We start from the raw sequence: 27,723 nt of genomic DNA on the forward strand, positions 1-27,723 counted from the left end.
CTGATAAACTTCCTATTTCCATAGTGCATGGCATAAAGCAGAAACTCCAGAAATATTACATTTTTGAGAAAGCTCCCTAAAGAGACTCATTATAAGTCTCATTCTTTCTTTTAATCTTCTTTGAGATTATTAGAGTTTTTCTTTGAGTCTTAGATATTTTTAAGCCATTTTCCCTTTATGATTTCTGTCTATGCAATCATTTCTACTTGTTTTTCAAATTCATTTGAAATTTGACTCCTTCATGTTTTGGGTGGGGTGTGTGATACTGTCTCCGGAATGTCCATTTTGGCATAGAGTCATGCGCCAGCATGAGAGAGTCACATCTTCCAGGCATCCATCATTTATACGTTCTCATTTGTCAGAATTCAGTACACTCCAGCAGTTCCTAATATTGCTTCATTAAACTTCGAGGGGATGAATTGTTAAGAGCATCCACGTGGGCCATAGGCTTCGCTCTCTGCGCAGTGCAGCTGCTCGCTGGCACCCCACTGGCTGATGTACTGGTGCTCCTTCACACATTCTCTACGCCTTTTCCTTTAGAAGGAGAAGCGGGAGTAGTCTGAATTTTATTACTAATAACTTAGAAAGACTTTAAAGTCGGGGGAAAAAATTAGTCTCAGCTATAGCTCCTGAAGTAAATCTTGTTTTTTTCCCTCCCACTTCAGGGGCATAATCAACCCATTTCCTGCTTCAAAAGGAATTCGAGCGGCTCCCCTTCAGTGTGTACACACAGCCGAAGGGCACCCGAAAGCTGTGCTCTGTGTGGACGCTACCGATGATCTCCTCTTCACTGGATCCAAAGGTGCGACTGGCTGTTTCAGATGGATATTCAATAGATTTTTTTTAAAAATGTGATTACATTTTCAACAGCCTTAAAAAAAAAAAAAGTCAGACTGCCTAACCCCATAAGAATCTAACAGGTAATCTGTTTCAACTCCTGATTTATATAAAATCTAAAATCTTTCATTTCAGGAAGAAAGCAAAACCTCTGTTGATGTTACATGAATAGATGTTGAGAGAATACATCTCCTCTCAGTAATGCAGCACCTACTGTATGCAAGGTCTTGATCTCAGTAATGTAGGTTATATAAAAAGTTATATAAAAGAGAATAAGATTGATAACAACCACCATATCTTGAGCACTGAACTATATGCCAGAGACCATGCTAGACACTCTACAAATTATATCTCATTCAGTTCTCATAGCAACTCCAGAGATGCAAGCTGCAGCCTCATTTTACAGATGAAGACACTGAGGACTCAAGAAATTAAATTATTCCCAGATAAGTTTAACTAGTCATTGGAACAGCCAGGATTAGAGACTGAGGTCTACTTGTCTCCAGACCTGCACCCTGACCCGTTTAATACAACGACAGGCAACTGGAAATCAATTATAAATACTCTGAAGGGTTGTAGACTGAGTTTTGGGGTTTCAGAAAAGGGAGAGATTATGCCAAGCTGTGGAAAATAAGGAAGGCTTTGACAAGGAGGCAGTCAGGATGAGCCTCACAGGGCGGTTTGGATACTGACTGGTAAGGTTTGGCAACCACGATCATAGACCAGCATACACACAGGCCTGGAGGCAATGGGGGTACGCTTGGAAACTAAATCCGATTGGGTTGAAAAGTAGAATACATGTAAGAGAAGTAAAGGTAAGAAGGAAGCATGTACAGGAATTTGGAATGTAGTTAAGGTTTTTTAGCATTTAGGGATGTTACGAGACTCAGTTTAATCAGACATTTATCGGTCATTGTCTATGACAGAAGCATAAGAGTCTCCTTAGAACTTAGGAATTGCGAATAATGACACACACTTCCCCAATTTAAAAAATTTTAAAAATTCTGCTCTGTGAAAATACGCTTTTCTAATGATTCCAATTAAAGTTATCTCTCCAGGATAATTAAATATTCAGCATATCAGTAAAACAGACTAGAATGATGTTAGGATTATGTTTTTGAGTAAAAAATAGGATCTGCCAATCTGTGACCCCTAGAAAAGAAATGTGGTGATGAGTGTGGAACGCTGTGAGGGGTAAGGGTGCGACCAAAGCAGAATGTTTTGAAGAGGCTGATTTGGGATGGCCATTTTAAATTCAGGGGCAATTTGAAGCAAGGCTTTTTATGATGTGATTATTACAAAATTTTACATAATTTAGAAAATACCACATAATGCACGCACCAGACATCTGTGGTTTTCATCCGATTCTTTACACCTACTTTGCTCTTGAACCTGCTTCCTAGGTTCAGGGATGGGTTAGGATGCCCTTTGTTGGTTACTGGAATTATTACTGTTCCTTATTTCCTTCTCACAGGAGGGAAATTGTTTAAATAATTTTTATTATGAAGGGAACCTAATTTAGTTCAAATTGACAGAATTTCCCCCTTTTTAAATTTGTTTTAGATCGTACTTGTAAAGTATGGAATCTGGTGACGGGGCAGGAGATAATGTCGCTGGGGAGTCATCCCAACAACGTTGTGTCTGTAAAATACTGTAATTATACAAGTTTGGTCTTCACTGTGTCAACATCTTATATTAAGGTGTGGGATATCAGAGACTCAGCAAAGTGCATCCGAACGCTGACGTAAGTAACTTAAAGGCACAGCACAAGGGGCCACTAGTTCTTGTCTACAAAATATATGGAAAGATAGGACTATGAATGTGTTTTTATCTATTTATACCTGCCCACTCCTAAAATGGTGTTTAAGTGTATAAAATAAGAACACAGATAAAACAAGGGAAGAAAACTATTGAGAAAATAAAATTTAAGAGCCCAGTATTAAGTAGGAAGGGATAAAGCATATTTGATGTGTGAAAAAGATGTATTTCATATTTTTCCTTTCCAAATCTTAAGGAGGGAAGTATTTTCATAGTACGCACTATCTTTTCATAATATTTGTTACATGATGTAGTGAAATGATTTGCATTAGTTACAATACAATGAGTATTACTCTTTGGAAAATGGTTGAAATCACCATTGTGGGAAGTTAGAAAGTACTTGTAGCATTTAATTAGCAGTTATTGAATAATTGAGAGGTTTATTTTAGGACCTACACTGCTTTGGTGTTAGCAGAAATTTCATGACAGGTTATGTTGGATGAGTTTGTTTTCTGTGTCTGTAATATATATCTTTAAAATGTAGGACATACAATGATTCTTTTTGCCATAAGACTGATGAACTTTTTTACTTACTTAAAATTGAGGTGAATTATATTGGTTTACACAAGAGAAGGGAGCATAGGGAAGGTTGATTTTTACCACTATGTAGAGTAGGAATGAATAGCTTTTAAGCTAATTTATATTTTGAGAAGTACTGATTATTTATTGAACTAAATACAAGTCTCTTGAGGGAAATATTTTAGAAAAAGGACACTGTATCCTGTGTTAAAAATTGACCAACCCCATTGACTCACCAAAGTCAAATTTGCGAAGATTTATTATAATTTGATATTTTAGAAGTTAGCTGAGAAAATGCTTCAAAATTTAAAAATACATTTACCATTTAGAATTTATCTGAGGAAATAGAAGTGTGTATGCTTAATTCTTTAAGCATATAGTAAATACTTATGTGTGACTGAGCTAAGGTAAACAAAAACTGAAGATAATTTAAAAAGTCCTCAGTATCTTTCATTCAAAAGGACAGTTATTGTAGATGGAAGGAATATTGGAAGGCCCAGCCCTCTGGGGGCTTCTGGAAAGTGCAAAAAATGTGTTGTCTGTCTGGCACTGTATCCTTTGTTCAGTTTTTTGGATCTTAGACCTCAAATCTTTTCTGAATCATGCTCTAGTCATCCCTCACTTAGAGCCTGGAATTTTTAGCATTACAAGAGACTTAAAAATTGAGAGTTTTAAGCCATGTCATCTTGTTTTTGTTTTCATCGTAATTCATTCACTTACTCACTGAAACTTGTATTTGCGCTTGCCAAGCATGTGGGTGTGAGGTGCTCTGCTAGGTACTGTGTGTATGATGATCGAAGGGCATAGGTACTGTTTTCGCCTACAGCCCGTTTCCCAGGAATTCAGGGAATTCTAAGTCAAACTCTTGTCTAGAAATGTGACTTGTGTTTTGTTTTGTTTGTTAAGGTCTTCAGGTCAAGTTACTCTGGGAGATGCTTGTTCTGCAAGTACCAGCAGGATGGTGGCTATTCCTTCTGGAGAAAACCAGATCAATCAAATTGCACTGAACCCTAATGGCACTTTCCTCTATGCAGCTTCCGGAAATGCTGTCAGAATGTGGGACCTTAAAAGGTAGACTTTTTAGGACAATGGGCTTCTTGTACAAGATGGGTAATATGTAAAATAAAAGTTTCACACATTACCAACATATTAGTACATGTGAAATCTAACTTTTATAACACTAAAAGTTAATATAAAGTCATAGGCTTTTCTGTTTGGCCCAACACCCCTAAGTGTCTCTTCTGTCCTCGTTAGCAAACTTCCAGTTTTCCTTTCTTTTAATCTCTATTGCTGGAAAAAAAGTATACAAAGAAAAATAGTCTATCTCAATATTTGTCTACAAGTTGTGTTGTTTACTAGAAAGAGACTGAGATGCCCATCCCAGCTTCGCCAGTGTCTTTGAAAGAATTATTTTACTTGATTTTTCTTTGCCATGAAGTATGAGCTCTTACCCTTCAGTCACTTATTTTAGCTTCTTTTCTAGTTCTTAAAATTTTGGCAGCAAGGGAATATCCGTTTGTTAGTTAACAAATATGTATTTCCTCATCAGTTATGGCAGGCAACCCCCCTCCCCCTCAACACTGTGTAGGTACTTGGAATAAAGACTGAGCAAGACAGTGCGGTGCCCACCCTAGAGGCTCACCTTGAGGTGAAGGATAAAGGCCATTCATTCAACAAGCAGTTAAAGGAGACTGAGTCAAGTTTCTAATTCAGATAATATAGGACGCCTCCCATCGAGATGGGGTTTGTAAGTGGTAAATCAAAGATGGATATTTTTTAGGAATTTTGAGAAAAACTAGTTACCACTTTCAGCATTTTAACTAAATAAAATGTAGAAAATTGAAAATAGTGCTTGTTTAACGAAGAAAATTAGAAAAGAGGTGAGCACTTCATTTATTTTCGAAGATCTTAAGCGTGACTCATGGAGCACCATGGAAGAACACGCTCGAAGTCACGACGTAAGGCAAAAAAGAAATCAGCGCCTAAAAATCCTTACACTTTTTTTTTCTGCTGAAAAGTTAGATCCTTTGAAACCTCTATTTCAGCCACATGATCAAATATAGATTCAGCTTAACAAAGTCACTAAGAGAACAGTTTTTGAAAAACTGTAGTATTCTAGAAGCTAAATACATCTCTGTATTTTAGCAGCTTGAGTTAAGGTGGGACCACTAAACACAGGTGCCCTGTGGACTCCTGACAATCAACATCACATGTTTTTCCATAAGTGAGGGATCTCCCCCGGTCTTTTTCATGTCTTTATAATAACTGATGAAATGGATCACTTAACTTTCTCACATACATACACACACATATATATGTGCATAGGTGTATGTATATATGTGTATATGTGAGAATATATGAGTAATAAAGTAATCTGTGTATTATTATTGATTTTGTAGTTATATATATAGTTGTTTTAGTAAAATTTCAAATCAGATCTAATGACATCCATTGTATGTCTAAATGTTCTGACATATAGCAGATTACAGTATACCTGGACTAAGATTGAAGGTAAAATTGGCCTTGGGCCAGGTTTTAGACTTTGGCTGCTTTTTTTGTTTACACTTAATCACATCAGCTGGTTTGGAATAACTCATTCATGACTCCTCAGACTTCTGTCATCATGGAATAGATTAATATGGCCGTTTTTTGACTCTGAACAGAGTTGCATAGAAATGGAGCTAAAATCAAAAAGAAAATTAGTGAACAGTTTTATTAAAGAATGTACATTTTTTTTATGTTGAGGCTTAGCCTTGGGATGCTAAAATATATTTTCAAACAAAGTTACTTTTCTTTCTTTTTAAAGGTTTCAGTCTACAGGAAAGTTGACAGGACACCTCGGCCCTGTTATGTGCCTTACTGTAGATCGGATCTCTAGTGGACAAGATCTAATCGTCACTGGCTCCAAGGATCATTACATCAGAGTGTGTATAATAAACTTGTTGAGTTGTGCTCTCCTACTAAATGTTAGATTTGAAGTCAAATGTACCTAGGACTCTTTTCTCTTAATCAGTTTTCTTTTTTCCCATTTTTAGCCTCTGCTTTTTCTTCCTGATCTTTTCCTTGCTCATAGTTCCTGATCTTATTTACTATCAATCATGCCTTTGCATTTTTCCTAGAAGATAGGTTGGGAAGGATTTAAAGGTTACTTTGGCTCGGTCACCCCACTAATGTTTGTCTCATTGTCACACTGAGTATATTATGGTCTTCAGATTTTATGAAATGAGCAGATAAGATGAAGAAAGATAAACAGTTCGATCCTTGTCATGTGAGATTCGAGAGAGGAGGTGAGGACATCTTCCTGTAGGTCAATAAGCCAACGAAAGGCAAGTCCGGGGCTGATGAGACGTCGTGACTAGACATACAGGTTTGGGAGCTATTCAAGTAGACGGAGATATTCAAGGAGTTCAGAGTAGATGGCATGGGCAAAGGAGAGAGCAGTTGACAGGGCTCTCAGCCTTGGGAATTCCTGTAAGAACCAATGGGAGTAAGAAGAGAGGATACAGCAATAAAGAGAGGGACAGTACGGGTACTCCTGCTAGAAACTTTGATTAAGAGATGAGAAATGGGTTAGTGACTTGAAAGTAGAATGGTTAAGGGGAGAGGACCGTGTGTTTGGTAGATCTGAGCATGTCTACATGCTTAGGAAACAGGCTTAGCCCAGAGCAAAGGTATGAGGAGGGAAGCGGTGGCAGCTGAGGAAGGTGATGGAAACAGGTAGAATCAGGTCACACATGTGAACCCGGAAGAAGTAAGTCTACTTCAGCATCTGAAAGGAAGGGAAGGGTAAGAGAATGTTCGAAGATAAGAGGAAGCTTTTGCAATGGAATGAAGGATCCAAAATGTTTATTTTTGATCACGCTAGCCTTTTCAGAAAATCAACTCAGCCAGCCGAGAGGAGAGAGAAAGACAACTGAAGAGAGAAAGGTTTTAAATAGCCACTTTGGGGAATTTGAGGTGACCACCAGGATTGCAGAACTTCCTAATATAATAGTGTTTAAACAACAGTCACATCATTTATTTGAATTTCAACTGGATTGATATGTACTATTGAATGTATCATTTGTACACTCATACCTGAAAAAATTGGTTGCCTTTCTTAAGAGTCTGCAGACGTGTAAGCATGTGACATATAAGCAAAAGCAGTATGAAAACAGGTCTCAGGTTTATCCTGAGTCACTCATAGCAGGTTAATATATTTAACTTAGTGGAATATTATAGCAAAACATATCATGTCTGGTTAATATATGTGTGTATGTGCTTCTATGAGTGAACACATATAGGTGCTTATTTGTCCGTTAAATAGGGTAACTGCTATTTCTCTTCTTTTCTTTAGATGTTTGATGTAACTGAAGGGGCTCTTGGAACTGTGAGTCCCACCCACAATTTTGAGCCCCCTCATTATGATGGCATTGAAGCACTAACCATACAAGGGGATAATCTATTCAGTGGGTCCAGAGATAATGGAATCAAGAAGTGGGACTTAGCTCAAAAAGACCTCCAACAGGTAATGCCAAACTTTTTCACGGGCTGGAGTTGGAACTTCAAAGCCACCAGTAGTCTATGAAGAACTAAAAGAGCCCTGTGCAGGTTTTCCTTGTTTAGGGAGAGTTTCAGTCAGGGCTTCCTCTTAAAGAGTGTTTCACCATCACCCACCTGAGTTACTAATCATAAGAAGGGCTATATTCAACATTTAATAATGCCTTCTAGGTATGAGGAGACTAGACATTGATAAGAGTTGAAAGACCTGGGACTGCCCCATACATGTCTTTACTACGTAAAATCAGTTACGGCTTCACATTTTGTTTAGTTTTTGTTTTTATACACATATTCCAAAGAATACCAAGTTTAGCTAAAGTCAAAGTGGTGTAAATGACTCCTCATCTACAAAAGCATTTTCAAACATCCATGTAGGACATGAGGTTCTCTCATTTTCTACAGAGCAATAGTTAAGTTGAAGTGTTGTATCGATACAATCAAATATTCGTATCATTTCCTAATTCCCAGAGGAAGAAATTAGTTGAGATGAAATTGTTCTCAATTTCAAGCCTTTTCCTTATTTATGTATGGGTGTGTGTAATGCAGTCACTACCACCTCCTGATTGCAACGAGATGAAAACAAAATGAATAAGTAGTATGAATGTTAATAGAAAAAACATGGTAACAGATGCAAATATTATTGCATTCAAAAAGTTTTTTCAATTATAGATATACATCATAGTTGTGACTTTTATAGTGTGCTTATAAATATAGTTTTACAAAGTCATACAGTGTGAGCTTATAATTGTTGTTCACTCATCATGAGATATATAGGGTAGCTCTAGTCTTCTACAAAATGCTTTAGGCCTCTATGTTCTCTAAGTTTTAAGGCAGTGATTTTATAAGATAATCTTTATAGTCTGCATACCAGGCTTTAATTTTCAAACTTATATTAAATACATTTTCAAGAAAGGTAAGATATTTTCCTGCCATGAAGAGGATGTGATGTTTGAAAAATTCTGTCTACTTTCTGGGTCTTGTGGATTCTATACATTTTTAACACCACAGGCCTTTAATACCCATGACACTAATGATAATTACTGAGGCAATTTGAGGAGCAAGTTATAAATTTGTTTATTTCTTAAGTCACTAAGAGGGATTGTGCAGAAAGTGTTTTTTATAGTTTTCAGGCCATTCAGTGTTCCAAATACTGAGTTTTGTCCATAAAAATGTTTTAACTTATTTTGGTATGAAAATGTCAGTTTGGAAAACTCCCTCCTTAAGCAGCTGATTTCTCTTTTTCTCTAGCAAGTTCCAAATGCGCATAAGGATTGGGTCTGTGCCCTGGGAGTGGTGCCAGGCCACCCGGTTTTGCTCAGTGGCTGCAGAGGGGGCATTTTGAAACTATGGAACATGGATACTTTTGTGCCAGTTGGAGAGATGAAGGGTCATGATAGTCCCATCAATGCCATATGCGTTAATTCCACCCACATTTTTACTGCAGCAGAGTAAGTTTCTCCATGTGATTTTTCTCTATATTGGTTGCAAATTTGCATTCAGATTTAATGAGTATTATAAGTTGTAAATACCTGGAAACACAGAACACATGATGTCCTCTTATTACAATTATTCTAATATCTAGTTAAGATGTTTTCTTTATGTTTTCTGATGTACGTTGTGGGCAAAGTGTTTAGGCTCCCCGGGTTACTAATAATAGTGTTCCCCCTGCATCAGCACTCTGCTCATACTAGGAAGTCTGCTGCCAGACTTTCCCCCCCGGGTGATTTTAGTTTTTTAAGAATCGTTCATAGGTGACTAATTTCTAAAGATATCTTTTTTTCAAAATGCAACAAACCTGCCATTGTTAAATCATTAAAAAAAAATCTCTTTGTTCTTCTTCCTCCTCTCTTTAAAATATAAGTGCTTAGTACGCGCTGCTTCCTTCCTCAGGGTGGCCGGGCTGGTTGGCCGGTCTGCTCATTCATTCATTCACAGTGAATCTCCCATGGGCCCGGCAGTGGTCCGGGCTCTTGGGAACAGAGCAGTGAGCAAAACAGATCCAAACCCCAGTTTCCTTCTAAGGAGAAGAAGATGTACAGAATATGTTAGATGGTCTTTGGTACTATTGGGAAAAACAAAGCAGGAAAGGAGTTGAACGCGTCTGGGGTGGGGTGACCCCATGGGGGGAGGGGTCGTGACGTTCCTCGCCAGAAAGTGGCATTTAAGAGGATGGTTGGAGGAGGTGGAGAGATGTGGTGACCCTAAAGATGACATCATATACCTGTATATATAGACAGGGGTAAGTACTCTGGAAAGGAACTAGAAAGTGAGGTGTTGGTATCATCCAAATAGAAGGTAATTTCTCATGAATATCTACCTTGAAATCTCCCTATGTCATTTGTGCACCAGTCATGTTACTTGATTTAATTTGAGCACCTTCTTGATTCATTTATCCTGAGTACACAGTCACCCTGATCTTATTTTGAAACCTCTGCTGTATTTCTGCAGCATCTCTTACTATTTGCGTCATTTTCATCAAGTTCCTCTTTTCCTTTAGATTTACTGTCATATCTAAAGTACATTGCAGCTGATTTATTTTATGTGTTTCTAAGGCTCTTACCTTCAGTGCTTCACTGATGTTTCTAAGATGCATTATGTGTTAAGAGTCACCAACTGTATGGAGGCTCCTCAAAAAATTAAAAATAGAACTAATCCCTATTTTACAGGTGGGAAAACTGAGGCACTTTATAACATAAAACCCTTGTCTAGTAATTCCATCAATCTATCATTTTTGGATCTGTTGTCATTGGTCTTTCTTATGATGATGGCTCTCATTTTTTCCTGCTTCTTTTATGTCAACTAGTATTCTATTGGGTGTTGTACGTTATAATGTTGTGGTTCGAATATCTGGAATTTGGTGAATTCCTGTAAGTGCTGGTCTTTGTCAGGCGGTTACTTGGGGTTCAGCTTTGTCTTCTGAGACGTGTTTTTAACTCTTGTATTTCTACTGAATGTCCTTGGCTTTTGGTGATCTCTGCTGGGTAGAAGGTGAACATCCCTTCTCTCTGCAGCTCAGGAAATTGCTCAGCTTAGAGCTCACTGGTAGCTGTGTCCTTGTCTGGCCTTTTTGTCTTACTCCTCTCATGTGCAGCTTGGCATTCAGTCACAGACACGGGGGCCTGTGTGGGCTTTTGGAGCTCTTTCCCTGGCACAGTAGGTCTTTCTCATAGCTGTCCCTCTTCTACTTAGCCCTGTAAATTCCAAGTGCCTCACACTTCCCAGATTTTTATTTCTCTCTCCTCAACTCAGTGACTCCGTGTTGGCTTTTTGCTTGGGTTCCTCTCCCCTGCTGTGGTGTGGAACGTCCTTCCAGGCTGAGAGCCAGGGCTGTCCCAGAGCTCACCTTCCCTCTCTCCCTTCTCCCAGGGATCAGAGCCCTGCACTGCCACTTCCCAGTGTCTGAGAATAGTTGTTGTGTGTATTTTGTCAGGTTTTTACTTTGTTTACAGCAGGAGAGCTAACCTGGCAGTTACTCTGTCATGACTGGTAGTGGAGGTTTGATCGTCTCAGTATGCCCGAAACTGAACTCCCAGCCTTCCCAGGAGCCCTGTTCGTTCTAGCCTCGCCCATCTCAGCTGATGGCTTCTCTGTCTTCTTTGCTGCTCAGGCCAGAAACCTTCATTCCTCCCTTTCTCTCACACGCCCTGCCCAACCTGTTGGCGAATCCTGTTGGCGCTCTACTGTAGAGTATGTCTGGGGTCTGATCCCTGCTCAGCACGTCTTCTGCGACGTCTTGATCCTAGTCACGACGAGGTCTTGGAGTACGACAGCCTCCGGAACAAGGCCCTCAATGTACTCTCTTCTCAGCACAGAAGCCGGAGTCATCCTTCTAAAGCACGCATCGGGTCGTGTTCCCCCTCCACTCGCAGTCTCGCGGTGGCCCCCCCCGCCCCCCCCCCGTTCCACCCGGAGCAGAGGCCGTCCTTGAACACAGCAGGCTCGCTCCATCCCTGGGACATCTGCCCCTTGCCTTCAGAGGGCCTGGCCTTCTTCCAATGTCTTCTTTTCTCACTTAAGAGTAACCCTGGCATTTCATTTAAAATTGTGATCTTTCTTAGTGCCTAGCACCCCAATCCCCTCTGCTGTGCTCTATCTTTTCTTTTTCTGTAACATTGATTACTTTCTAATAAATTTTATAACTTATAGTTTGTTGTGTGTCTCTTTTTGCTAGAGTGAATGATCTGCAGAAACACAGGTCTTCCTTCCTTCCTCTCTCTCCCTCCTGGCCCCCCTTCTTTCTCCCAGGCACCTAGAATAGTAGCTGAAATACAACAAATTCTCAATAAACATTTGTTGAGTGGATGGTTGAATGAATAAATGGAATGGGTGAGTGGATAGATGAATTAACATGTCCCCTTGCTGTTATCAATGTACATGTGCTGTGTGGGTTGGTGAGATCATTTTCTCCCAGTTAATTGATGTACAGCACCGTATACATACATATACAGTATATAACATAAGGATTTGACTTAGGTATCTTGTAAAATGATTACCACAATAAGTTTAGTTAACATCCATCATCTCATATACACAGGGGAAAAAGAAAAAGAAAGATGTGTTATTTTTCCCTTGTGATGAGAACTCATGGGTGAGAAGATGACTGATTAAAAACTAGCAAGCCTGGATTCTAGGCTCAGCTCTGTCCTCTACTGCGTTACATTGCACAAGTCCTTAAACTCTGTCCTTGAAGTGGACTACATAAACTATGAAGTGCCTTTTAACTACAAAATTCTATGGAATCCCTTTCTCTTGGCTTTGGGTTTATTAGGAAATGGGAGAAAAGTAAGGCTCCCTTAAAGCCCTGAGAGACGTGAAATAGATGCATTTGTCTAATGTCTGGTTCCCAGCACACACATGCTGGCTGAACAAAAACCAGTTTTCTCAGAAATGTTTTGCATCTTTTATATTCTATGCTTGGTGCAGTTTTGTCCACTTTTCAATAGCTTCCTGCTTTTTCTATGGGCTTTATGCTGATTTCACCTGAACATAACTCTTCCTGACTGTTGCCAGATTCACCAACTCCCCTTGTCCTCCTTTCCCAGAGGCCTTACTGTGACCTTACTCTGGGCTGTCGTGCCTGAAGACCTCTGACCAAATGTCACGTCACATGTTTTCTGCAGTAATGGGCGTGGACCCACCATGAGTAGTGGTTTAAAGGAGGGACCCTGAACCAGACTGCCTGAGTTCAAATCTTGGCTCTATCACTTTGGGATGGTGGGCAAATTACTCAGCCCCTGGACCTCAATTTGCTCATCAATAAAAAGGGAAATAATGGCATTATCTGTCTCTTATGGGGAAGAACATTAAATGCATTAATGTGTATAAAGGGCACATAGTAACAATGCCTGGAATGTAGCAAGCCCTGGTTAATATGAGCTGCTTTTAATTTATTATGAGTACCTGTTTGATATGCTTATGGGACAATGTGTATTTTTACTTACATTTATTAAACCCCGTCTGTAGGAAAATGTGTCCATAAGTAATTCTAAAAATGATTTATCTTTCTGCCCTCTTTTCACGTTTATTTTTTATTTGTTGCTTTGTAGTGATCGAACTGTGAGAATTTGGAAGGCTCGCAATTTGCAAGATGGTCAAATCTCTGACACAGGGGATCTGGGGGATGAGATTGCCAGCAGTTAAGCGTGAGTGAAGATAGTCATGCATCGAATGCTGTACCAATACTCTGTAGCTTCTTTATGGAAACATTGCTGTGCATTTATTAGGCAAAATATTATGAATGGGATTAACTGGAACATATATCTGAATCCAACTGCTGAATATAAATGGTATTCTAATAAAATTGTGTACTATCCTGTGTGTTTAATATCTACCAATACGTTATCTGTCCTCTTAAGTGGTGTATTGCTTGATCCACACTTCTACTGTGGCGGATTTCTGTGCCTAGCTGTAAAAACAACCTTCAGATTACTTCAATTACAAGATGTCTGCTTTTGTGACCTTCAGAGAATATACTTGGAATACAATGCAGCCTACTATTAATTCATAATACAGTTTGTTCAGATTTATATATTTAAACATATTGGGAATATTAGTCAAATTGTGGACTGTTTGTCTGGTATTTATGTAAGTCTGTAGAGGATTCCCAAATTTCAAAGCTGTTTTAATGGAATGGAGAAAAAAAAAGATATGCGAATATTACTGAGGATTATTCATAAAGTGGAGTTGACTTTAATCTACTAACAAAGAACGTGAGACAGTTTGTCTTAACTGTTAACGTTTCCTTGTATTGACCAAAGTTTGCAGGCGTGCTCCATTCTGTGCTCAGGACTAAAATGCCCTTAAAGTGTGCTGTGCATGCATTCTGTGATGGAAACATTTTTGATGTCCTAACAAATATATTTTCACCTATTTTCCTATGGCGTTGTTTCTACTATCACCTTTTAGTTTCATTTCTTTTTAATAGTAGTATTTCCTTCCCCTTTTACCTAATTTGTTTATATGCTGCTAAATATATTTTAAATACACTATGTTTGCAAACCTTGGTAGCTGTGATGAGCTCTCTAATCTTCAGTGACAAAAGCTATGTAAATAGGTAGATTGTAAAGAGAGAATGTCTTTTGTTGCAGCTGTATGAATTTTTAAATACTGTAGCCTGGATTTTGCAAAAGGATGTATAATTTATCTGTCTGCTCAGAATATTAATTTGTAAATTCTGCAAGTTTAATTTTTATGTAGATAGTATAACATTTGAAAATATTGTTTTGTGATTTTTGTTTTCCCTGAAAGTATTTGCTTGTATATGGAGCTTAGCTAGGGCTTAAATAAACATGTTGCTATGAACCATTTCATCCTGTCATTCTTTTCCTAATTGTGTGAAAATGGACAGTGTTGGTAAAACTAGCAAAAGAATTACTTTGTTATCCAGCACCTCATATGTATTCTTTTTGTTTTGTTCACTAGACATGAAATATTCTTGAAAAGTTTAAACCACAACCTAATCTTGATGAACCAAGGAAACTCACTATTTAAAGGAACTAAATCAAACTGTATCATTTAGGGATTTGAACGTAGACGGTAAAACCTAAGGGTGACCCCCTTAAATGTTAGGACAGTAGTGACTTCGGTTACTTGGAGAAGAAATGGAGGGCATGGTGGCCTCAGGTGTGGCAGGAGGTGAGTTGAGGGTGTAGGGGTGGTGTGGAGGCGCTTCTGGGGTTCCGAGTGTTCTGTTTCTTAACCCGGATCCTAAGTGACATGTTAAACTGTACATACATTTCTCTTTTCTACTTTATGTATGTGGACTATATTACACAGTTATTTTTTTTAAAAAAAGCTTTAAAGGGATTTTCTTATAAAGAGAAACTCAGCTACTTTGTAATTTTTGCCTCCTTCCCTAAAGGAAGGTAGTCCCAGGACCCGGGACTGTTGAAGTTCAGTACCCCGTGGGGTGTTTCTTCTCCCAGGACTATTGTTCCACAAGACATTCATTTAATACTTCATTTATTCAATAAACGTTTATTGAGCACCCACTGGGCTGGTGCTGGGGATGGAAAAATAACAAGAGTGGGATGGTGCCTGTGTTCTGAGCGGAGAGAACGAACCCAGCGCTCGCCCACCAGCCCGCAGGGGCTGTGACAGGCGGGCGGGTGTCCCGGCGCCCATCGGCGGCGCCCCTCGGGGGTCCCGGCGCCCCGTGGGCCCGAGCGGAGCGCGAAGCCCGGCGCGTTGCCCTTTACCCGGCTGGCGGCGCGGGCCCCGCCGGGGTGTATCTCATTCACGTACTTCAGCTGCGAGTAGGAGGGGCCGGCTTCTCGGAGGCTTGGGTCCGGGACAAGGTGGCGGGGGGTCATGGGGGTGCGTGGCCGCAGGCCCCCCGGACAGCGACCGGGGCCCCCGAGGGCCCCTCTCCCGCCGCCGGCCGCCCCCGCTCCCGCCCGGAGCCGTTTCCGCGGGCGCGGCCGAGGCGGAGCGGGCGGGGCGGGGGCTGGACCCGGGCGGCCCGCTAGGCCCGCGCCCACCGGAAGCGCGGCGCCGCCGATTCCCCCGTGCGCCCCGCGCGGGCAGGTGCGTCCGCGGCCCGCAGCGCGTCTCCCGGCCCCCGCGTGCGGGCCCAGCCTGGAGACCGACGAAAGGTAGTGTCGGGGCGCGTCACCGGCTCGGGGCCCGGAAAGGCCTGCCGTCGGGAGTGGGTCGCTGCTCGCTGCCCGTTACGCATGCCGTCTCCTTGCGGAGCAGCGGCCTTTTTGGAAGAATGCATTTCTTCTCTCAAAGCCAAATCTCTGCAAATTAGTTATGTCCACATTAATTTTTAAAAATTCCCAGCTGACGTGGGGTCCTTCATACAAATTTAAGATCATCAACGCATGTAACAAGGTGTCCCGCGCTGCTGTTTGTAAATTTTCCTAAGCGTTGCCTGTACCTTACCTTGAAATCATTTCAAAGTCTTTTTTCAGCCTTGTGTCCTTGCTATGTGGTTGGGGATGTCATTGAGCAATTTCTAACTGCGCTGATGGAAGCTGTACTAATAGAATTTAATTATAAGTACAGAAACCAATAAGGTACTAAGAGGTGGGATTTTGTATTTGCAAATTACAGATATAAAGTGTACAAATGCTCTCTATGAGCATTCTGTTGCAGGTCGAGTTTATTTTCCTTGCTTCTTGTCCCCACCGGAACAAAGAATTAAAAGGCAGCAGAGCAAGTTTTATTTGAATGAACTCCAAGGGAGGAGAGGGCCAGAGTCAAGGTAGACACAGGTCCCAGTCATTAGGCGGGAGGTCGTTTTTCTACATTCTGGCTGGGAGGTGCCTCTTTGATTGACAGGGTCATTTGCATGGCCTCCCTCTCAGTGTGCATGCCCTTTCCCAGGCTGAGCTGTGGTTTGGGCAGTTCTTAGTTTTGCTCCATTGATCTGGTTGGGGCCGGTCTGGCCTGGTCCCAACGGGCAAGGACGTTTTCTCCCTGCAAATCCTTGTTGTCTTCTCGTGAGACCCCTACCTGGGCAGGAATTGTGCAGTTTTTTCCCCTTGGGCCTTATCTGTCCCTTTCCTGGTTGCTCATGTCTGTTTTTCTACCTAACGCTGCTCCTTTCTAACCATAATGAGATACTCAACCAATTTTAAAATGTCACGGTTGCCATAAACTGCCTCTCATTTTAGACAAGGTTAATAACTATAATAGCCAACATTCACTGAGCATGACTTTCTCCTCCGGGCTTCCTGAAATGGGGAGAGTCTAAGATACCACTGGGGGCCAGAGCACCAACTTCAGAGATGCTTAATTAAGACAAAGCAGCGTGCATCCTAGAATTGGCGAAATCTAGCACTGGTGAAAGACATCCTAGAATTGGTGAAGGACAGCATTGTGAGGGACTCTGCCGGACAGATGAATATAGTGACAAATGCCCACTCTGTCACATACGGCTGGTGATAGGATTCCAAGCCCCTTCTAACACGTTTTTGTGTGTGCTAAATGTAGGAAAAGCAAAGACCATGTTGTATTTCTCAAGCTTCCGTTCAGCTTGGGCGCCACAGTTAACCTGGCTTCCACCAAGCATATGAGCTGGAGGCATGTGGAGTGAGGACCTCCGTGCCCCTACACCACGGTGGTGGAGGCCTTTGCTTTTCCAGCGGCATCCGTGACAGGGTCCCAGCATCCGGCACTTGCTGTAGGTGCGGAGAGGCGGGGTGCAGGGCACACCTCTGTGGGCTGAGGTGGTGGTCCTGCAGCCTGCGGCTGGTGCAGGGGCCCCCTCCGTCTGTCCCCCGCCTTCCTGACTCGTGGAGGCGGTAGCCTGGTGGGCTAGTTCTGGGGGTAACTTAACAGCTACTCACGATTTTCCAGGTCCCCACTGACCTCTGAAATTCCTGCAGTGGGATTCCAACTACAGTGGTTTCTGTACTTAAAATTAAACTCTAAAAGATACACTATCTCCTTTTCTTTGTGGCCTGTGTATTAAGGTATTTCTTCTACTTAGTCCTGGATGCTAATTCAGTGCTCACAAATGACCATCCTCTTTGCTCACATCTTTACTATTTCTCATAGTGAAATAATGGGTATAATTGATTTTACTTTGAAAACAATACTTTGTAGTCGCCTAGAGTCTTTTATGTTTTAATGGAGTTTAATGGAGTGCCATTATTATTATTTATTAAAGTCATTGTCTTCTCTCTCATCTGGCAGTTCTGTTTTGCTAGGAGCCCCACTAATTATTCTACTTGTTGCCCTGAGGTGTGGTAGGTTCTTAGTTTCCTTTGCCTACTTGCCTATTCATGGTTCTGTTGACCCTGGGTGGGCAGGGCAGGCTGTGGTGGGGACACAGCCCTGCTAATCTGGTAGCCCTGCCATTTACAGCAGTTGCCAGTCCCATCTGGGTGCCCTGGAAATCCCTGTGGTTTATGTGGCTGCCTCTCTGTGGGTACCAGCCTCCTCCTGGGGTCAGCTGTCCTCGGTCCTCCTGGGCCTGGGAGACGGAGCCTGCTCCTGGGACAGCAGGCATTCAGAGGGGCCTCTTCTCCTCGGGGCATCCGGTTTCCTTGACGGCCCCAATTAGACAGACTCTTCGGGTTCACGGCCCTGCCTGGGGTTTCCCTCCAGAGCTGAAGCCAGAGGCTCAGAGATACAGTTTCCTGCTTCCTCACCCCTGTAACCATTCAACACCATCACTGAAATATATCCAACAAATAAGCACAGGACCGCGGGAAGCCTGACCTCAGGACTGGATTCACCGACGTGAACCAGGAACGTGGCTAGCGTTTATCTTCTTCTCATTAGGCTGCTAGACAGTCTTTGTGTTTAGTAGTCTCTGCTGGAGGCAGGCAGCTGGGAGTGTCTTCCACAAATCTCTTTAGGAAAGACACTAAGTAGGTGAGGACATGAACGGTGTCATTTTCAGCTGCTTTGGCCACTTGACTAAAGGACCCTGACATGCCCTCTTGTCTGACTAGTGCCTCATCCCATCCTGTTCCCGTCTCCTTTCCCTGCACCTTCCTCTCTTGTCTCTTCCATTCCCTTTGCTCGCTTTTTTTACTTAAAGCTCCTTGGCTGTTGACAGAAATCTCATCCCCACAGGAAATCACTCCCTGAGAATTATCCCGGCGCTTAGGGTGGCGAGAGGGGAGATGTTAACCCTTTGAAACAACTCAGCACTAAGTGAGGTGGACAGGAGGGCCCTGCGCTGTATGTAGTAGAGGCTTCCTATTTCTCCTACTGCCAGTTACCCCGCTGCGAGCACATGGCTGCCTACTGGGGGTGATGGTCCCCACCAGCTCCTGCCATTAGCCACGGTGACATGCTGTGGTTGTGGCCCTATGATTTAAGGGCAGTGTTGTGTGCAGCAACCTCTGGTCTCACTTTTTTGAAAAAAGAAGTGCCTGACCTTTTCTGTCCTTCCCCTTTGCCCTGACTAGGCTGTGGAAGCCGACTGGGACGACGTGGATGCAGACAATGTCCTGGGTGAGTGACCGTCTGCAGAGCAACGGGGTAGAGTGAGTCCCTGAGTGGCCTCGGGGCACAGCTTCCTTGCTGTCGCGGACCACCTGCCAACCTCCATGCCTTTATGGCACCAAGTATTTTTCTGTAAAAGATCAAATAAATTATGTGGCTGCATAATGTCCCTGCCACACTTTTTTTTTGTAATAATTATTTAAATATGTAAGTATCATTTGTCGCTTGGGGATCGTGCAAAAATAGGCTGGGCTCTGAATCTGGCCCACAGGCTATAATTTGCCAACCCTTCCTGAAGATGGTCACATGGGAGAAAGATGACTTCTGTCTTTTTTGAACCACAGACTTGTAAGATTCTTTGTTAAAGCAAATACTCATGCAGTTATATATATATGAGGTTAATGCTTTTACAAACGATGTCCTGGCAGAGGTGTTTCTGCAGAGGGGGCATGGTCATTAGGGGTACAGTGCATGGCTGGTCAGGCTGTGTACTGTGCAACCCAGGAAGGTACCATTCACTTTTATACTTAATATGTATACATTTTGTACAAGTTTAGGATAGATGGCAGGAAGTCATTTTGTTCTTTTAAATATAAGAATGAAATGATGATTTTCAGCATATGGAAGTAAAAAACGGTATTCAGGAAGGCATTTTTTCCTCATTTGAGCAAGGCTGCCTATGCCCAGTAAAGGGCGGCCCCGGCGGCTAACGTTCTGACCTCCGTTGCCTAGGGTCAACCCATTCCTTGTTAAGGAAGGTCAGCTAAAAAACTTATTCCCTTAAAAATATTGGTTGCCTGGAGACTCTGGCCTCATGTAATTTTTCATCAAAAAAACCCACATTTTAAGCAACACAATGTCTTCTGTCACATGCCTCTTTGAAAACAAATAAATGTGATAACAAATAGCTATTTAAATGGAATCCTTTAGATAAGGTGGTCTGTTAACAGTTTCGGGAGGATTAACACCCCATTACCTATGAATAATTGAAGTTTCTGATAAGAATGTTGCTTGATGGAGATTTTCTTATGTTGTCTCTGGGTGTCACCGGGTAGCATGGCAGCCATCGGTAGACCACGGTTACGGCACTTGCTTGCTATCACATCTGTCTACTTAGATGGTAAGAAGCCTGCAGGTATACAGTTGAATAGTGTATAACCGCTGCACTTCCTCCCCCAGCCACGCCTGACGGCAAAGACCACAATGGAAGCTGAGGGTGTGAATTGCTTTGAAATGGAGTGTTTGAACTGTGAATCTTGTAACCAGATGTTTTTTCAATAAGTACATTGGAAAATTGGAGTTCTGTGACAATTTAAAGAAACATTTTCTTTTCTCTAGCTTACTTTATTGTAAGAATACCTATAATAATATATTAATATATAATATAATAATACCTATAATATATAAAATATGTGTTAATCAACTGTTCATGCTATTGGTAAGGCTTCTGGTCAACAGGAGGCTATTAGTAATTAAGCTTTTGGGGAGTCAAAAATTACATGTGGATTTTCAGCTGTGCAGGAAAGGAGTTGTTTAAGGGCCAGCTGTAAAGGGTCCCAAGTCTGGAGCTAGCAGATACTTGTCATTTTTTTGGATTTTTTGCTACCTTTGAACAGTTTTCTGTATTGGGGCATTTCCACCTTATCAGTTCCACCTCCCACTCTAGATACCAGGTATTAATTTTCCCCATCTTCCAGGGTGACCTGTGACTTAGATTTGGCCCATTAGAGCCACGGGCAACAGACTTTGAATTGGAAGCTAGTGACCCAAAAATGCACCTCACTGACTCCCGGTGGTGGAGGCGGGGAAGCTCATGCCTTTTTCCATGGAAGCAGTGGAAGGAGTTTGAACGTCAGTATCGATGGCACAACCTGCAGGGTCTGTTCATAGTAGAGAAAGAAGCCACCGGTCGTAAGGTATGATTTTAGATGTTAGTCCTGGCTGTGCAGCTTCCAAATTTCATTCTCTGACCCCTGTGGAAACTGTGCATGTTGTGTTCAGTACGTTCCTCTTGCTTGAACCAGCAGAGTAGGCTCTGATGTGCAGCTAAGAACCCTGCTTAAAAGCGGAGCCCAGGACAAATAATGAAGATCCTTTGCAAACTGAGTTTCGACTCCAGGAAGTGAGGTGGGATTTGGTAACAGAGAATGAATGACTGGAGACCATTTTCCTTTCCCAAACATGTTCACCTTGAACATCTCCTTGAATTAAAGTAGTCTTACTATTTCACATTTCTGTGAGGGACTGACTCCCAGAAAAGTCTCCAGAAGGGAGCTGAGATTCCAGGTCTTTCAATAATACACTTTTTCTACCAAGCTTGTTAGTCTGTTTTGACTCTTCCTCAGGCAAGGCTTGTCAGGACGGTGCTTTCCTAGATGACTGGCTGCTTGGATCGAAAATAAATGTATGTGCAATTCTTTGCTTAAAGCACTTTTTTTTTTTTTAGCATTGTTGCTTACTCTACTGTATTTGATCCTCATTTTTCTGTAAGTAGGTCAGGAAAATCTTGTCTCTTTGAATTCTCAAATAATCCAAAGGCTGTAGTTGACTTTCTTCTTACACCCATCATTTCTGTCTAGGGAAGGTTATTTCATAGGTTGGGGAGATTCCCTCTTCACTGGTAGTCCGTGCGGGGGCCGGAGGGTGGGGCTGAGGAGTGACCAAGCTGCCCCGCCACTGTGTGAGCAGTAACATCTCGGCAGCTCATTTGAATACTTAAAACATCCCACCTTCAAGTAGAAAAGAAAGTATGAGTAATATCTAGAAACTGTTGTGCTTTGCAACTGATAAGGAGCAATGGGCACATGAAAACGACTTGGCTGGCCTCCATCTCTTGGTGGCTGAGAACGTTTGTCTTGTTAAATAAAAAAAATAAAATAAACGTACAACCTGACTTAGGAGAGGTAGTCTCAGGTTGGGCAGACCCCGAGACACACACGTGTGTGTATGTTCTTCGAACTCTCCTTCAGGAGGTCATTCTACCTGGCCTAGTCCTGCTCACATCGCCAGAGGTTCTGACCGCATTTGTAACAAGTTCACGGAGGATGCGGATGCTAGCGGTGAAGGGCCCACACTTTGAGAAGCACTGGGACAAGTTGGTTCTCTGTCCCTCTGTAGTGGTTCAGAAACCTGGTGTAGACCAACCGAAACCCAGCTTCCCCTGGTGGTGGTTATTGGCCTCGGTGGGGCCTGCTGACCTGGTTCCAGGTCGCTCAGGGGAGGGACTGCTGCAATGCACCGTGACCAGAGAGGCCCCTTGCCCGCCCCCGCCGGGGCAATGGAGCAAGCGCGGAGCACAGGCTGCCCCCCGGAAGCATCTGTGACCCCGAAGCTTTGGGCTGACCACTGTGATATGAATGTCAGAGCGGCCTGACCACAGGCCTGCCCACATCCAGGACCCTCCATCATGGAGGATGACTGATGTTCTCGTTGGCCAACGTGTCTGGTCTGGGGGGTCTCTCCCGACCCTTGAAAGCACCCTGATGGACACACCGTTACCCAGGAGAAAGGTGTCCACACGTGCAGTTAAATAAGAGGCAGTTTGAAGGAATTCGAGGAGAGCGTCAAGTAAAAAGCTTTCTTGGAAGCACTTTGGTTGAAAGTCCTGGACCGCTTCGATCTACCGCAGGTAAACAGAAAACTGAAGGTCGTTCTTTCTCCCAGAGGTGATGCTTGAGTTTCGGTTTAGGGAGGAAGCAGTGAGGAGTAAGTAGGAAGGAGAAGGAGGAGGATTCCAGATGCAGCCACGAGTGGGCCCGGATGCCCACGGGCCTTGTGTGCTGCGTTAAGGAGTCGGGACCCCACTCAGCCGGGGGAACCACCAAAAGCTGCTGAATACGGTAACGGCTAATTGCCTGGGTGGCACTGGAATGGATTGACAGGAATGGCTCCTGTGCCCAGGGAGCCTCCTAGGAGGCTGTGGGAATGACCCAGGGGGGATTTTTAAGGGCCTAACGTAGGGCAGCAACCTTGAAACGGAGAGGGACCGCATAGACGTGAGAGATAAAGGCCTCTTTAGAGGAACAGGGGTGTAGGAATAGGGGAAATGAAGGATCCCATGGGCCTCTGCGGGTTAGTCGGATGGATGTAGTGCCAGCATGGGAAGAGACAGATGTAAAAGCACAGAGGCCATTCCTGGCCCCTCCTGCCCCCTCCTGCGCACGTCAGCTCCCGCACCAGGTCCCTCACATCACCCGGCCGCCCTCCATCTCAGCTCCTGAGACCCACTGTCACCTCTTGGACCTGGGTACCCCACGCTTTGCTTTCTTCTCTACACCAATTCCACCTCCAAATTGTTCTCTGGAGGGATGGTTTCCAAATAGAATTGTATTTCATCACCTTCTGCTTAGAACAGTTCAGAAGATGTCCGTGTTCCCTGTACAAAGACCAAGGGCTTTGGGGTTCTCTCTGCCCAGGCCTTGGAGCACACTGGCTTTTGTTCAGCTATTCACCGACCAAACTTTTGCTCACTGTGTGCCCTCCACTTGCTGGATTAATACCAATCCATCCATCAAATTTTATTTCAAGTTTGAAATCCTTAGGCAGTCATAATTCTTGTAAGCAGAACAAATGCCTTTTCAACAAACAGCTGTGTTCCTTTCTTCACATAACTTATGTGAGTTTGTAATTACTTTCTGTGCCGCTTTGATTTGCGTGCCTTCCCTACTTGACCACCCAGTTCTTGAAAGAAAGATCGGTTTGATCTTGTTTAGCCCGTATCCCCCACATTTAACACAGTGCTTGCCACATAGTAGGAGCTCAGTAAATACTTGATGGATGGAAGAATTTGTCTTGGGAATAAGATCATGAGTTTTCTTTTGGGTATCAGAGGCTGAGATGCTTAGCAAAAACCCAAAGGAGAGTCCAAGAACTAGTTTTATGAGAGGGCAGGTTCAAATGTCAAAAATGAAGGAAAATAATAAATGAGTATTTGAAACTGGGCTTCAACTCTTTGCTCACAGATGAGCCTTTGCTAGTGTTGACTTAATCTGCCAGCAAGATTTTTGTTTTATTGGAATAATGAAAGCTTCAAGATTAATTGAGCATTTTACAAAGAAATATGCTCATGAAGTTGGTAGATATGTCATACTTCCTAAATTTAAAGGGAAAGTTTAGACAACGGTACTCCTGCCATTGTTTAAACTCCTACCTTTGTTTAAAAATTTGATAAGGAAAAAACTCATGTTTCCAAAGAATGGCACAAATGATTTCAAAATGTGATCAACCAAATAGTAGAGGAGAAAAAAACTAACCTCATCCTCTGTACTAGGCATTATTAGTGCAATGATGGGAAGACCTTCGAATGAATACATTTTTTTCTGTTCCATTAAATTTCCTGTGGTTTTGCGAAGAGTCTTTGAGACGACAAGGATGTCAGAAAGCAAGGGAATGGCCACTGCAGGAGAATAGAAGGATCATGAAAAGCGCGTTTGTCTGCTCACTCATGTAACATTCATAAGAAATTAAAGTCAGGAAGGAAATGTTATTTTAATGATTACCGACAACCAATATAAAAGGGTTGTCAACATTTGAAATATTTAGAAGTTGTTATATGGAAACAATGTTTTCTTTGCCAAACTTAATTGCCTGTGCAGCTGAGTAGGGTTGGTACTAGGATGAAAGCCTGCTAGAGTATATTAAGATAGTAATAGACGCATTCTCCATTATCAACACTTCATAATTAAGGATTTTTGTGGAATTTCCACAAATTAGTGAACGTCGTTTTAGCAGTGCTGCTAGTAAATTTCGGAGTAATCCCTTTAATAGTTTATTTGCAAGCTTTACAATGACAATGATGAAGAAATATTCTCATAGGTGAGCTGTTATTTATCACCATCAAAATCATTTCCTATGTTAGAAGTGGAATGGGGTAGTGATGAAATAGTACAGAAGGTCTCATGGAAGTCTTGTCACACAGTGATGCATATATTCAGTCTGATGTTCTTGAAAAAATTAGGAGATCATCTCCTTTGCTGAAGGGGAACAGAAGGTGGATTGGAAAAAGAAATAAGACAATATAGAGAAATTATGTGGTCGATATCTATGGCCTGAAAGACTAGAATTTAACAAGTAACTACAAATTTTTAAAGAATCAGTATGCAATTTTCACAGCATAAGTTCATGTAATTCTGCCTAAAAATGTACAAGATATCAATTCAAGTATTTTGAAAGGGAAATTTATTGATCAACTTTAATACAATTACTGTGTTTCAAGTGTCTTAGCTAATTGACTAATATGGGAGTTCCTCTCACAATACCATATATGCATTTTAAAAAAACTATTGTGGTAAAAACACATAAACTTTACCATCTTAAACATTTTTTTAGTATTACTTTCAATAGCATTAACTATACTTACATTGCTGGGCAGCAGATATCTAGAACTTTTTCATTTTGCAAAGCTGAAACTCTGTGCTTATTGAACGTCAAGTCCTCAAATCTCCCTCACCCCGTTGTTCATCAGGACACATACCCTTTACGATCTGTATCCAGAAGTGGAATTCCTGGATCACATGGTAGTTCTGTTTTTAATTTTTTGAGGACCCTCTATACTGTTTTCCATAGTGGCTACACCAATTTACATTCCTACCAACAGTGCACAAGGGTTCCAATGTCCTCACCAACAGTTGTTATATTTTGTTTTTGTTTTAGTGGCCTTAATATATGCATTTTTGAAGTCCTGCAAAATTGCACAGTGAAAGCAGTGGGGCCTAAGAGGGAAATAGACTGATCCAAACCTATGGGGCTTTGTAACAAAAGCAATAACAGAAACTATCATATTCCTAGTAATCAACTCTGGCCCGAAGACCTCTTTTTTAGCATTGCCCCCCAGCATCCTCCTTAATCAATTATTTGCAACATTATACTCTGGGGCTCCTGCCTCCTTCTATGAGATGTGTGAACTGAAGGGCTTTTGCTTCGAATAGAGAGCAGTTTCATCGAAAGTAAAAAACCTGAATCGCAGTGTAAACTTCCTCATCAAGTTTGAGCACCATGGAAAATGTGAAAACGGTCCTGATTCTTGATATCCACTATCTACATAACAAGTGAAGGCTCTGCTGTGGAGTTTGCAGCTTTTATCTTAAGTATTCATGTATTGCTAAAATTTACCTTTAATTATGAACAATTTATTGTAAAATGTATGTGAACCAACACGTCTTCCTTGGTATACTGTCACCGGTCTCCATGGTCCGCCTGATAGGAGACAGTGCACATGTGAGGAATGTTGGCTGCGGCAGGACAGATGGCAGGTGGTATTTTCAGTTGATCTTGTTGCTTTTCTGTAATTGTGCTACTTTCCTGAAAGTCTTTTCAACCACAGTAGTAGTTGTAAATGCTGTAAGAGGTAATTTGACTTCTTTCCAAACAAGGGGTTTTGAAAGTCTAAATTGGATGTGAAGTCTTATATAATAATACTGATACTGTGTTTTGTCCTCAAGATTATTAACCCCTCCTGCAAATACTGGCCAATATGTTCAGTATTGGTTTCAAATGGGTTTACCATGCTCCCTGAGTTTTAAGTTCCTATACATCTTCAAATATGATCATCTTATAAATTTTCATTTTTCAGTGATTGAAAAGATTAATAATAGTATCAAATAGTACAAAGGTATCTTTAAGCAAGACTCTTTGCAGACCCATCTTCTCCCAGACTCAGAAGTTCTCTTTGCTGTTGGGGTAATTCAGCAGAAACTAGAGTCGTGGTTTGCAAACAGTGGGTGCCCACCTTTAGTGGGTTCTGAAGTCAATTCAGTGGCTTGAAACCAATTTATTTTTAAAAATGAAATTGGATAACATCTAATAGCATAGAAAACATCAGTCAGCATCTTTCTCAGTAAGGGTAATTTTGAGGGTGAAGCATGTGTTTGGTATGTTAGTGTGTGTCTGGGTAGAGATGAGATGTGAAATGATTTCTTACAGTGGGTCCTGGTCAAAAAAATTTGTTGAACCCTGGACTAGATGATACTGCAAATAGCAACAAGGACAGAGATCAGATCACCTGGGAGAAGAGAACGCCTAATCGTAGACATTACTGATGCTGTGTCTAGTGAACTGAAGATTCTCAGCAGTCTGGCTTAGAGGTTTAGGGACCCTGGCCACAGGTCACCTCCGTATCTGTGGGAGCTGAGTGAAGATTACCTTCTCATATGGGATTTGTGACTAGAATCTGCACCAATGAGAATATGAACACAGAGCCGTATGATATCTCTGTTACTGGGCAATAATGAAAATACTGTCATCAAACCACAATTTAACAAATGGTTTGTACAGGAAGCCTATTCAGACTCTAAAACAACAAAACCTTGACTTGTAAAGTCATCAAAATACTAAAATATCAGTATGCAAGGAAATTATTAATGACATGATTAATGTTGCCAAGAGAATGTACTTGACATTCACCTGTGAAATTTGATACTCTTGAGAGTGGTCTAGCACTGAAAAGAAAATGCACATTCCTATTAATTTCTCTTCTTATCAAAACCAAATAGTCTCAGGACAATCTACCAATTGCGCCTATTTTTAATTTTTTTTTAAAGACAGTAAAAAAGTGCTGGTGCTTTGTGCTAAATAAAGATATGACACAAGATTTACTAGAGTTTTTTT

At 41.8% G+C, this 27,723-nt stretch overlaps 2 protein-coding genes across 10 annotated transcripts in view; both read left to right on the plus strand.

The window, feature by feature from the left end:
• KIF21A (kinesin family member 21A) overlaps positions 1-14,517 on the plus strand; it is a 131,326-nt gene extending 116,809 nt beyond the window's left edge. For all 9 annotated transcript variants that reach the window (XM_073223296.1, XM_073223297.1, XM_073223302.1 and 6 more), the window contains 7 exons: positions 666-802; positions 2,401-2,581; positions 4,081-4,245; positions 5,981-6,098; positions 7,511-7,681; positions 8,962-9,161; positions 13,260-14,517. In XM_073223296.1, the coding sequence (XP_073079397.1) occupies positions 666-802; positions 2,401-2,581; positions 4,081-4,245; positions 5,981-6,098; positions 7,511-7,681; positions 8,962-9,161; positions 13,260-13,353 (1,066 nt within the window). In that variant the 3' untranslated portion in view covers positions 13,354-14,517. The remainder of the gene's footprint in view (positions 1-665; positions 803-2,400; positions 2,582-4,080; positions 4,246-5,980; positions 6,099-7,510; positions 7,682-8,961; positions 9,162-13,259) is intronic.
• Positions 14,518-14,822: 305 nt separating this feature from the next.
• The window catches only part of LOC118970866 (uncharacterized), an 83,734-nt gene continuing 70,833 nt past the window's right edge, over positions 14,823-27,723 (plus strand). The window contains exons 1-3 of the mRNA XM_073223539.1: positions 14,823-14,847; positions 15,237-15,806; positions 19,083-19,128. Coding sequence (XP_073079640.1) covers positions 14,823-14,847; positions 15,237-15,806; positions 19,083-19,128 — 641 coding nt within the window. The remainder of the gene's footprint in view (positions 14,848-15,236; positions 15,807-19,082; positions 19,129-27,723) is intronic.

The sequence above is a fragment of the Manis javanica genome, chromosome 15, assembly GCF_040802235.1.
Source record: "Manis javanica isolate MJ-LG chromosome 15, MJ_LKY, whole genome shotgun sequence".
Lineage (NCBI taxonomy): Eukaryota > Metazoa > Chordata > Mammalia > Pholidota > Manidae > Manis > Manis javanica.